Source organism: Ctenocephalides felis, unplaced genomic scaffold (genome assembly GCF_003426905.1).
Source record: "Ctenocephalides felis isolate EL2017-DRISC unplaced genomic scaffold, ASM342690v1 CF-g0.4_SCAFFOLD_00845, whole genome shotgun sequence".
Taxonomy (NCBI): Eukaryota; Metazoa; Arthropoda; class Insecta; order Siphonaptera; family Pulicidae; genus Ctenocephalides; species Ctenocephalides felis.
The window spans coordinates 29,826,182-29,839,058 of NW_020536999.1; the positions used below are offsets into that span (position 1 = coordinate 29,826,182).

General features: G+C 26.6%; 3 protein-coding genes across 3 annotated transcripts; all 3 read left to right on the forward strand.

The window, feature by feature from the left end:
* The first annotated feature begins 5,290 nt into the window (after nucleotides 1-5,290).
* On the forward strand, nucleotides 5,291-7,906 carry LOC113381818 (calmodulin-like). Its single transcript, XM_026620494.1, has 3 exons — nucleotides 5,291-5,565; nucleotides 6,820-7,014; nucleotides 7,856-7,906. The coding sequence occupies exons 1-3, from the start codon at nucleotides 5,386-5,388 to the stop codon at nucleotides 7,904-7,906; spliced, it is 426 nt and encodes a 141-aa protein (XP_026476279.1). The 5' UTR covers nucleotides 5,291-5,385.
* A 452-nt stretch (nucleotides 7,907-8,358) lies between these two features.
* LOC113363642 (translation machinery-associated protein 7 homolog) lies at nucleotides 8,359-8,776 on the forward strand. The gene is made up of 2 exons (XM_026606130.1): nucleotides 8,359-8,445; nucleotides 8,519-8,776. Exon 2 carries the CDS (start codon nucleotides 8,536-8,538, stop codon nucleotides 8,728-8,730), a length of 195 nt encoding a protein of 64 aa, XP_026461915.1. The 5' UTR covers nucleotides 8,359-8,445; nucleotides 8,519-8,535; the 3' UTR covers nucleotides 8,731-8,776.
* A 504-nt stretch (nucleotides 8,777-9,280) lies between these two features.
* Nucleotides 9,281-11,873, forward strand: LOC113381829 (26S proteasome non-ATPase regulatory subunit 5-like). The gene is made up of 7 exons (XM_026620501.1): nucleotides 9,281-9,652; nucleotides 10,072-10,236; nucleotides 10,474-10,651; nucleotides 10,715-10,967; nucleotides 11,037-11,234; nucleotides 11,303-11,602; nucleotides 11,663-11,873. The coding sequence occupies exons 1-7, from the start codon at nucleotides 9,489-9,491 to the stop codon at nucleotides 11,854-11,856; spliced, it is 1,452 nt and encodes a 483-aa protein (XP_026476286.1). The 5' UTR covers nucleotides 9,281-9,488; the 3' UTR covers nucleotides 11,857-11,873.
* The last annotated feature ends 1,004 nt before the right edge of the window (nucleotides 11,874-12,877 follow it).

Genomic DNA, 12,877 nt, shown 5'->3' on the forward strand with positions numbered 1-12,877 from the left:
AATCCATCTTAATTAATTTAGTCAAGATAACTTTTTTCTTACAAAGTTTAACCCTCGCGATGAATAATGGTGAATGTAACAAAAAGTGTTACACAATTTTGTGTTATTGTTTTGTCAATGACCTTTAATTTTTATTACATGTGGACAATAATTGAATGTGTTTTGTTTATATGCACGTTAAATTTAAAGGAAAATTTATAATATTTTATATATATATATATATGTATATATATATATATATATATATATATATATCAGTAGTATTAAAAGTGCAAAAATACCTTTGAAAATATTACACACTAAACTGTTTTTGCACTATTTTAATAAATGGTGCTAAATGTGGGAATACGAGCGTGCCTTATCATTAGGGTTAATATAAATAATTAATTTTAATTATATATGGCCATAAAATCTTTATTGGTAATAAAATTAAATTAGGTAAACATTGTCTTAGGCGGATGATACACCACATATAATATTAAATCATCTGCCTAAGACAATGCTTGAGAACTTCATGAAGGATGGAAATTTTATTAAATATAGTTATCAATTTAATTCTATATTTGCCGACATAAAAATTGATTCATTAATGAATCTAATGAAAAAAATTAAAATAAATGTATAATTAAACGAGAAAAGTAAACGCTAAAAACAAGCACAATTCATATTACATTTTCTATAATAATTCTATTTCTATAGTTTCACCTTGTATACATTGTATCCATATAATACATCTCACCTTTATCTGCGATTGCGCTGCCAAAACTCTCGTAAACAAAGAAACCGAGAAAAACAAAACTGATAATGTATATAATCCTCATTTTCCTTAACGTATTTTTCTACACCACTTATTAGCACAAATTTATTGAATGTACTTAGTAAAATAACACATTACCTAAACCGAGCACAGATAAAAGTTTTTCACTTTGAGGAAAGGATACATCAAAATGGGAAAAAATAAATCGAGCAAAACATCGAAGAATATAGATATTAGAAAACTTGAGTAAGAACTGAGGAAGTTGATGTATTATTTTTTTATTATGTTATTTAACTTTTAACGAGTTTGTCTCACAAGGTACACAAGCAAAGTGGCAGATTGGATAGTTCACGATAAAGTTTCGTTTTAATTTTACCTTTTACATTTCACGTGGGGGGGATTTCTCAAGACTGAATTCACAGGCCGGCTAATGACACGGGCTTTTTTATTTATTAAACAAAACGTGCCCCGATTTGATATTCTTTAAAACAATTATCAGGAAGACCAGTTAAAACAAACTGTTTTGCTAGAAATTAGTTTGAAATTATTTTAAATTTTTCAAAATTATTGCTAAATGTTAGTAAAATTATTATATTTAGTTGCAATGTGTGGCAGTTCTGAATAACTCAAGAAATTCAGAGAATCTGTGAAAAATTATTGAAGGACTCTATGAAGGTCAAAAGTAGGAAGGAAAAACTATGTAAAAATATATCAATTTCAATAAATAAGTTTAAAGTTAAAGTATTTTTGATAAGTTAAAGTAAATTATGATATAGATAAATAAACTGAAAAATAAAAAAAAAATGTTAAAAAATAAAGCAATCATTATTTTTAGGAAAAACGCCAATTTCATTTTATAATCTCAATGATATAAAGCACATGTATGGTAGATGCATGTGCTTTATACGACATCAATAAAAAAATCTCTAACTTTTTTAAATTGTTTAATTTTTCTTTAACATGGCGTAGTAAATAACTTAATTTTTACCTATGTGATATAGGTTTTAAAACGTATAATTAATATTTTTATATTAACAATTTATTTTTAATTTGCGAGAAAAAAATATAATAAATGGAACATTAAAGAAAATAATAAAAATAATATAAAATAATATAAGTGATGCATAACTAATAATAATATTATTTAAAATAAAAGTAGATAATTTATTTTTATTAATGGTATTTAAATTATATAACTTTTCTAAACCGAATATAACTAATTCCATTCATTACATATAATGCCATTCAAAATCCAATAAACTACTATAATAAAATTTAGTTTTGCGCAACCAAAACATTCTTCTTAACATCTCATATGATAAACAGTCGAATTTCCGCAATTAACGAACTGTTGCATAATATCCAATAAATACCAAAGTTGGTGAAAGTTCAATCTTTCTTGTCTGCATCACTCGTTTATACCCACGAGCATTTAGTATCTGAATTAATGTCATGATCATAGAAAACATTTTGCATTAAAACAAAAATCCGCCTCGAGATAAAAAAATAATATGTAGCAATGCAGTAGAACGTAGTATATATTACTTATTACATTAAATCCAAGAGTTTGATTACTTTTTCATAATTACATAACAGTAATCAATTAATTGTTTATTTATAGTGTTTTATTCCAACAAAATTGATCTCATTATCATTTTGCATTTCAACAAGAATCTGTCTTTTAGTAGAAACTATAAAATCTAGTGGGATCTAGAGTAGAATGTATAGGGAGTAGAATGTGCTATATTAAATATTAAGTGAAATTCAAAATTTTGATTACGTTTTTTAAATAACCTTATATTAATTAATAAATAGTTTTTAATATTTTTTATTCCAAAATATTATACACGGATAAAGCTGCCGATGTACAGAAAAAACGAGAGTTTTTTATCGATTCGAAGAATGCTTCTTGTAGAATCTAATATTTTATTATAAACAGATAAATTCCTAACATGTATTGCAATTTAATTAAAGTTAATTTTTTTCAATATTATAGTCTGATTAGTCTGATTGAGTTATCGCTACTACAATTACCAAACTTTGCTCTACTTTTACTCCTATATTTGAGTATATATATAATATGCACCTATATAGTGAACATATTACATTATTCTGCTGAGATAAAAAATAATGTTTTTATATTAATTGCTTTGATAATAATTATTGTAACTCAGAATTAACATAATATTTTTTTATAAATATTTATGCACAATAAAGTATTCTCTGTTTAACTCATTACATCTATCACCTTTTTTAATTGTAGATTTGTCACTATTACCAAATTAAAAAAATTAACTGTAAAACCAATAAAAATACATTAATCATATTTTTTATATATTTTTCTTCATAAAGAGATTTTAACTGCCTACCATCAATCAAGCTTAGTAACTGCGCCATTATCTTCTTGAGGATGCGGCTTATTTAATGAGAACTGAAAAAAACTGAAATTAATTGTTTGTGCGATAATAAACCATACGCGTTCAATTGTTGCTTAAGATTGTCTATTCTTTATGAATTAATCAATATTTCATTTCATAATGATCTTAAACATTTAAAAGATGTTGTAATGCGTGTGAATCGGATTTTATGAATCATATAGTTGTGAATGTACCTGTATCGCACAAATGAGTGGAAAAACACACAATTTAACTATTGCTCAAGCTGTTGTCTCAATTATAAAAGTAGAATAGATAAACTAGGCAATTTTTAAAATTTCGTAGAAATATATAATTTGGCATTCCTCAGAGAACCACAGTTGTAGAAAATTTTAATGGGCAAATTATAAGTGTTGCTGCAATGCAATCCACAGTTATTATTTTATTTTCGCAATTTTAACGCCAGATTTTTCATTGAGGAAAGAAAAGAATACAATTTTGATGTTTTATAACTTTATTCGCATTCGCATTCAAAATGTATAATTCATAATACTGGTTTTGCATAAACCAGCAAAACATTAATTAATAATATAAATTACTTAAGATTGAGGAAGTATTTATATATCTCTAAACGACCTCAAAATCTGTGAATTGATATCACGATGGAGTTTTGGAGTATCAGTTCAGCATAACTTTAGTCCTTATAATTTTGAGGGAATATTGATTCCACTTTAATAACTTGGCGGTTCTGGTAAGAGCTATTGACAGGTAAACAGACAAATAAGTTGAAGAGCAGTTGTAGAAGGATTATACTACATCGATGTTATTAATGTTTCTCAGAACTCAGATAGATATATTTCAGTTAGTTCGGTTCACTAAATTTAATTTATATGCAGCTACTTCTCGTTATAGATACATATTTGGTTAAAACTTCAACAGATGTCAATGAAGTGTTTATTATGCATAATATATCATCAAACTTACTGCGAATTTCATTGTTTATTATACTCTTATAACATAGAATGAACTTTTTTACTAACAGAGAAGACATCTTTGTAATACACTTATTTTCTGAATTTTCATTAATAATATATGGTCAAATTTTCATTGTGTTTATTTTCTTTATGTTTTCACCAGAAAATCCGATTTGCTAATTCTATATTTTTTGGACGTTTCAAGACATTGTAAATCGTTTGATACATCCATTTGATGAAAAAACTAGGATAAAGTCGAGTTATATATAATTAGCAGATAAATTTCATGATTATAATTGAAAATCGGTCTGATTACTTTTTCATAAAGATATTCTAATAAACATGGATTCACTAAGAGTAGTTCAATTAAAATTTAAAAATTCCTAAATTTTAACACTTTACACTCGCGAATTCCAAGATTTATTTGAATTTTGCCGCCGGAGCGTCGGCATCCGAGTTGAAAGGGTTAAATTCTTATTGATTGCTTTAAGGCAAAATGCCACTTTCACCTAGTAATTATACTTCTGTGTTTTATGTTTATCATCTCTAATATGATATATATGTTTACGTATACCTATAGCGAAATAACATTATCATTGATGATTATTTATTATCTATGAAGATAAATATATATTTTAATAATTTTGATAAAATGTTCGTGTTGGCTTTAAGTATTAATTTATGCATCACCAAGGTCCGTAATGGGATTTAAAATTTCAAGTTCTGTTGATGCTAATTTTTTTGTTGTTAGTTTTAGTACTAACACTAACGCTTTGGGTGATTAAATTTGATGGTTTTATATAAATATTAATTTATTGAGAAATGAACAAATCTAATCAAATTGGCTAATTAGTAATAAACAAAAATATATAAAAGAGCCTTAAATACTTTTAGTATGATAATACTACAAGAGAGAGATTTTACCATCATTTTCTTATGTACTCGTCTGCAATGCTACACAATGAGGGTATCATTTATAATATAATTATCTTTTAATTTAAGATTATAGAGTTGCAAATGCTAGTGTATCTAAATTTACTAGTGTATCTAAAATAATTAAATTTTGGTTCATTAGTACATCTCTGTTCGCCTCATATCAAATTCTTATCAGTTCTACACCTTTAATCAATGCTCGATACCGCCGTCGAACAATGCCGTACCATTGCTACGATACATTTCAGTTTCTTCTCTCTGCAGTGCGGTTAATAAATCTCTGAAACTAATTACGAGTGCAGTAGCAATTCTTTTTTTACTAAAAGAAAAATAACTTTGGAACAAAATGGCAAGCACAAGACCCCACAGGGAGAACATGACAGACGAACAGATTGCAGAATTCCGTGAAGCTTTTGCTTTGTACGACAAAGACGGAGATGGTGCGATATCAGCCGCCGAATTAGGAACTGTCATGAGGGCTTTGGGTCAAACTCCTTCCGAAGCCGAACTTAAAGGATACGTCAAGGTATGAATAAGTGAATAATGGTATTATTTGATGGAAAATTTACTCATTCTAACATTACTCATTTGCCATATGTGCTGATTACGGAATACTTTATTGATAAGTTTATTTAATCGAATTTAGTCATCGGTTGAGGTATTCATATATGGCAAATGATTATTTGGGAATTTAATAGGATTAAATGGATACATTTAAATTTTATAACAATTGATAAATTTTTGAATCTATCTCAGCTTTAAATTTAAAATTTTATTCTCTTACTCATGAACTGCCATTCATTTAATATAATTTGGGAAAAATACTTTTATGAATTTATTATCATGTTAGGTTGCCATTTGATCGCCTGTACAACCATATTTCTTTTTTAATTTTTTTTTATTTAAAATTTTTACGGTTTTAAATGAGTATAACTTTCAACCTTGTGCAAGAATTTTGAGCTTGACTGGTGGTCAAATAGACTTTAATATGATGAACTTGATGATCAACATTGTATTTAATGTTCGAATGCTTTTTTTCAGCTCTTTTTTTTTCAGAAGCGAAATTCGTGCAGCTACTATGATTATTATAAAATTACTATCCTTTTAATATTAACTATGTATAAGCTTGACAAGAGCCTGAAATAATATCTATTATTATTGACTACGGCTTGCTTATGAATAAATAAATAAATAAATAAATAAATAAATAGGCATGTTAAACAATCATACAATTGAATTATCTGCTATGGAAAGTTTTTATAAAATCAAATTTGGCTAAAGAAAATACAATACATGACTACATATGATCCACATCAACTAATAAATGATTAGCAGTAATCAATTTATGTATAAGATAGTAAAACCTAAAATCCAATTAAAGCAATTAAACAAACATTTTCCTTAAAATTTTCTAGAAGCGTTCTAAATTTTATACAACAAATTTTCAGCATTGCTTCGCTATTAGATCACTATGCACTATTTGTATTAGTTCCATATATTGTTATTTATAATGGAATGGAATTTACATACGATTTCAAACACATTAGCATTAGTGTATGCAACACATTTTACAAAATGTTTGTAAACAATATTGCTAAGTTGGAAAAGTTTCTATAAAATAAAAACATTATTTATAATGCATAATGTAATAACACTATTCACGTCACTCTTCTCGAGTTGTTTAAATTAAATTTGGTCCAAATATGCCATAATTTCAATTGAGAATTCATGTGTTTTAAAATATTTAAAATTAATTATAATGTTTTTTTTCTAATTTAAGGATAATAGCGTGGCCATGACCGTAGATTTTCCAACATTTTTGACAATGATGGCTCGTCAGATGCAGGAAGGCAGCAGTGTTGATGAAATCCGGGAAGCCTTCCGGGTTTTTGATAAAGATGGTAATGGCCGAATGTCTGTTGCGGAATTGAGACACATTTTAACATCTCTTGGAGAACGCTTAACAGATAATGAGGTAAAAATATATTAAATCAACCTGGTTAAAACATATGATAATATAATCTTGAAGTTTTAGAATATAGTTTTGCTGTACTAGTTGTTCGCGTATTTCCAAGTTGTTTATTAAGTTTAACATAATTAGATGGCAGTCGTTCTTGGAATCAACAACATATTTCCGGAAAATACATATAAATACTGAATTACATTTAAAAAAAAAAGTACATATGCGAATCATGAATGATATTTGCTTCATAAAATTGTACGCGGATGTTTTATTTGGACAATAACAATTTCCAAGATATTTATATTTTTCCAAACAGAACGTGATATATTGTGTAAAACAAGTATTGTTTACAATTTGACCTTTTTGATGTTTTGGATTAAATACGTCATAAATACGTAATTATTGGTAATGAACATAAGAACATCAGTTTAAAAACTGTAATACGTGTGAAGGATGAAAATAAAATTGTTTATAATTCATCACTTATTTATTGAAATAAGTAAATAAAACTGCTGAGTCACCACTTATGTATTTTGCTTAGTTTGTATGTAATAAAACAAAAATATTAACAGTATATCTATAACGTTTTTTTAACATAATAACTTACTGATTTTATAATATTCTACACATGTTTAGAGTTTGGGGTTTTTGAAATCTGTATGTATGTAACTATAGTTAATTGACAAGTATTTTTAAGGAGCAGCTATGCTAAAAATACTAATGCTAAATTAGTTTATAGTTTAATTTAAATACCATTTGCAACAATAAATAAAACATATAAAAGCATACATATAAATTAAATTAAAATTACAATCGTTTTTGAAATATTTATTTTATGAACTATTTTTTGCAGGTGGACGCAATGATCCGAGAATTTATTCAAGCAATGACGATGAGTTCATAATATAAAAATAAATAAATAAATATGTTAATAGATATATTAAAATAGCCTTTGTTCATTGTTTCAATTTTTAATATATATAAATATATGAATATATATCTTTATACCTCCACCAAATATTTATAATTTAATAATATTGTTTAATGTTATTTCAATTAAAGTTATAACATAAAAGTTGAAATTTAATTATTCGTTTTATTACAATTAAAATTTTGTACATTATTTTTACACTTATTTAAAAGAAGCAATTTATATTTTTTTTTTGATTTTTTAAATTATTATTTGGTTATTAATGTTAAAAGCATTGTTAATAGTATTTGTTTAATTTCAGATTACTTGAAATAATATTTTATTATATTTATAAATATAAATCATTTTCGCTCGCTTTTTCAAATAAAAGTTACGTTGTGAACATCGTGCAAGTGACAAGTCTGACATTCCATTATGGCAGGCATATTTTTGGCATTTGTTATTTGTGGCATGTGCTCCGAACAGTGCGCTTATTAACCAATAACTATTTAATAAATTCGTTCATAAATTATGTAAGTAAACATGTGAAATATAGATCAATTTAAAATTCGACACTAGATATAAATTTTGCTTACTTGTCTTTAGATAAATTCACTTTTACTATGTCTGGTCGAGAAGGCGGCAAGAAAAAACCATTAAAAGCAGCAAAAAAACAAGATAAAGAATTAGATGACGATGATCTAGCCCATAAGCAAAAGATGAAAGAGCAACAAAAGGCTTTACAAGAAGCTAAAGCTAAGGCTTCTCAAAAAGGACCACTTGTTGGAGGTGGTATCAAGAAGTCGGGCAAAAAATAATGCATTTTTTAATTCTATTTACATAATCATTAAATCAATTGTACAGACCATAAATACATTCTTTTAATTTATAGATTGTGTTTTTGTACAAGTTCTTTCGTGATTTATACATCGAAGGGCAATAATAGAAAGTGTCTTAATCGGTAGTTCAAATATGATTTATAAATATTTGGTTGCAGTATTTTCATAACCCAATATACATAGATAAAAGAAAAGTCAATATATTATGCCAATATATTACCTTCTTTAATAAAATTTTAACATATATTTGTGCTCAATGGATGTCTTGTGCTTAGCAAACATTTTACCTCGTATATCAATAATAATGTTTATTCAAATTAATATGTTAAAATCTGAATTTGAAAATTTCAAATAAATTCAGAGCTAATTGAACTCATCTGTCAACTTCAAAGTCAATTAATTATATTAATGCTTTTTGTATTATTAAGTTTCCATTACTTGTTCATTAGTATAAAGTTGTTAATTACTTAACTCCTTAGTGAAACCACAATTCACACAATAAATCATTGTAATGACTATTATTGTCGTTGAGATTTCAAATATAAATGAGTTAGCTAACCACTACTTCAAATAAAATTGTCTCTTTAAAGCTTTGTTGTTTATGCGTCATATGTGTTTTGGCCAATTGCAATTTTCAAGTGTCATCACATAACCTCCAAATCTATTGTGTACGTTTTCTGTAGCATTGCATTGCATTGACAAAGTTTTGTACGGAATTAATATTGCGCATCTTAAGAATGGCGTTATTTAAATATCAGGAGAATTTAATGAATCAAGACACAAGAACTGAAGCTCTGAATGATATTAAACAACAACTAGTTAGTGCAAGAGGCACTGACATTGCAGAATATGCTCATAGCATCAAGATTCCTCTGCTTTTTGAATGCTTGGAAAACGATGAGTGAGTTTTGTATTTAGCTATGTACAACATCACTTTTAAAAGCAACTTTAATATCTGTAATTGTGATGAAATATTCTTATAGTTTATATTTAAAATTGAAAGTGAGTTAACTCACTTGATTCAATCTTTGATCTATATACCATGTTGTTTGTGATTTTATATTATAAAAATGATAATATATAAAAAGTTGATTATTAGTATTGAGTATTATCAATGATTGCTCACGGTTTAGTACATCTTTTCTTTATAAAGTTAAACACTGTGCTTAAACACATCAATAATTATGTCTACTGATCTCGACTTGATATGATCATAAATTTTAGTATAATCACATGATCGTATCAATCCTTGTGGGGTTCGATAACAAATTGTACATATGTAATAAATCAAATAAATAAATAAAGTACATAAATTTATAGGAATGAGGAACAAATTGATCTGGCCTGTGAAATCTTAACAATTTGTATGGAAAACTTATCATTAGGAGAGAGTTTGGTAAAGTATCCTGGTTCATTAGAAAAGTCACTAACACACAAATATGACATTGTTCGTCAAATGTCTTTGAAAGAGGTAATGTTTTCAAAGTACTAATTTTAAATATAAATAAATGAAGAGTTTTATTAAAAACTAATAATACTTTGTTATTTCATTACTCATATGAAATCGAAAATATATTTGAAAAATTATTCCTATTAAGTCTGCTTACAATTAGTATATGCAATATTAACGAGTTTGTATTAGGATGTTATACAAATGAGTTATGTTTTAGATTCTAAGAGCAGCTGAAATCGATGGTAATTATTTCAATGATGTATCTCGAGAGAATCTCTCATTGCAAAAATCGTAGATTGTGTGGGACATGATAATTTAAGTGTAGCACATGTTGCCGTAAATATTCTATGTTTAATAATAATGCCGTGGATAAGTAATCACCAGATATTATCTGGTTTGCAAAATGTTATGAACCGTGGTGAAATTCAAAGATTTAGAGTTTATGAGGTAGTATATTATTTTGTCTTGCATTTAATATACTGAACTATATTAATTTTATAATTTTGATAGATACTGATACAGTTGGCAACAAAATCTAAAGATAATTTCAATAAAATCGAATCTACATCATTCTTAGCAAAAATGTTAAGTGAATTAGATTTAAAAGATGAATTAGTACAATTAAATGTTATTGAGTTGCTAACACAATTAGCTATGTCTGACCACGGTTTTAATTACTTAGAGAATAAAGGCATATTTAAACATTTTGCTGTACAAGTGGAAAATATAGATCAAAATCCATTGAGTCCTCTAATTTTACCAGGTATCTAATTTACTTTTTTAATAATGAGGACTTTTTAAAGCCTGATGTTATTATGAAATAATCTTTTAGGATTGTTAAAATTCTTTGGTCGAGTTGCTCATACCAGACCGACATCTATGTTGACTCAATATAAGAACATTCTTTCAAAAATTTTTGATATTGTTCAAAATAGCTATGATGATGAAACATTGCTACTTGTATCATTGGATACTATAGGATATTTAGGTGCAACAAGAGACGGCAAATTTGCTTTAAATAATAACGTATGTTTAAAGATGCTATAATACAAAAAAACCAAATTCTTGATCAATTTTTTAATTATTCAAATTATGCAGATGAAAATATGGTTGCCACATTGAAGAAAATTGGATTTTATATTCATAGCGGATCAACCGAAATTAGGATTCGAGCATTGGATTGTTTAAAACATTTAGTTGAAATTGATCCAAGTGATACGAATAATGAAATACAATCTATTACACAAAAATGGTTTAACACATTGTGTGAAAACCCAGTTGACTTCATTTTCAATGTTTGTAGAAAACCATTCCCGGATATTAAATTGGCAGCGTTGGGTATTTTGAAAGTTATTGCTTGTCAATTATGGGGTGCAGATTTGATTGTAAATAATCCAGGTAATAATTTCTTTGGAAGATGTGTTTAACAAATTATTATTTTATTATATCTTGCTTCAGGTATCATAGAATATTTGCTAGACAGACGAACAGAGAACTTTAAAGATGGAAAACAAGCAAAGTTTGACATAATTTTTGCATTAAATCAAATTCCTGATTTAGATTTAGAATTGAGACAAAGACTGCAGTTGTATATTGCTGAAGGACCATTTTATGTTGAAGCTGTTACAGACATTGCCATTGAGGGAGAATAAATCATGTTTATAGCATCATATTTTGAATAATGTTAAATTATTAAAAATAAATATTTTGTAATATTTTTTTTTATTTGATAATTATTAATCAATACACCATATAAATAAAAATGTATCTTTATTCATATACATATTTATGATAACATTATATGATATAATCAAATCTTACAAAATCGTAAATTATCTTATTACAACAAAAACGTATCACAATCATTCTCACACCTTTGGTATTTAGTATATATATATTTATATAGTTATTTTATTTTTTTAACATTAATTTGATAATGGACAAAATGCAACATATCGACAATATTGTATATGACTGTAGTTTCTGGACGGCCAAACTTTGAACAGCTGCTGGTAATCCTGCTGCAAATCAAATTTAGAAATATAAATTTGAAAATACTTATAATAAATATGTAATAAACAATTACTCTAAATTTATATTAATTTAAATTTTTATTCTTGTTTTTTTTTCAAGTGCTGCAAAATAAAAAAAAATGTTTGCGCTCCATTAAGTTGGCAACAATTGCGGTTTATATATTTTTAAATTGATATTCCGTCTCAAAGGTCATAAATCGTTTTCTAATAATAAAAATGCAATAATATTCAATTGTAATAATAATATATATCTATAATAAGCAAAATATAAATTGTTTTCGAATTGTAGTGAAACTGCACGTTCAAGTAAGAATCGTAGTAACAAATTATTGCAACTGTCATTATAAGTTGTCGATGATGGAATCTGATTGGATTGTTGTCAAGTTCACATTATTTTAATGTCAGTCATCAACCATTGCTGTAATTGTTTCATCATAAAATTTATCCTAAAATGTGCAGAGATTAAATAAATTAAAGTGCAATTGTTTATTTTTTAGTGTTTGCAACATGTGCGTTAGAAATTTGTGTCAGAAATTAATATAAACTTACCATCCACAACATGAACTCGTATCGTTGCATTAGGAGCATTGGAAGGCGTGCAACTATAGACCCCAGAAGTCGCTCCCAATTGCCTGTTGAA

Excerpts from the sequence above, each read along its gene's own strand:
- LOC113381829 (XM_026620501.1), top strand. The coding sequence starts at position 9,489 with ATGGCGTTATTTAAATATCAGGAGAATTTAATGAATCAAGACACAAGA. Across the intron at positions 10,652-10,714 it reads AAAGATTTAGAGTTTATGAG|ATACTGATACAGTTGGCAAC; the intron begins GTAGTATATTAT and ends TAATTTTGATAG. Across the intron at positions 11,603-11,662 it reads TTTGATTGTAAATAATCCAG|GTATCATAGAATATTTGCTA; the intron begins GTAATAATTTCT and ends ATCTTGCTTCAG.
- LOC113363642 (XM_026606130.1), top strand. The coding sequence starts at position 8,536 with ATGTCTGGTCGAGAAGGCGGCAAGAAAAAACCATTAAAAGCAGCAAAA.
- LOC113381818 (XM_026620494.1), top strand. The coding sequence starts at position 5,386 with ATGGCAAGCACAAGACCCCACAGGGAGAACATGACAGACGAACAGATT. Across the intron at positions 5,566-6,819 it reads AACTTAAAGGATACGTCAAG|GATAATAGCGTGGCCATGAC; the intron begins GTATGAATAAGT and ends TTCTAATTTAAG. Across the intron at positions 7,015-7,855 it reads AACGCTTAACAGATAATGAG|GTGGACGCAATGATCCGAGA; the intron begins GTAAAAATATAT and ends TATTTTTTGCAG.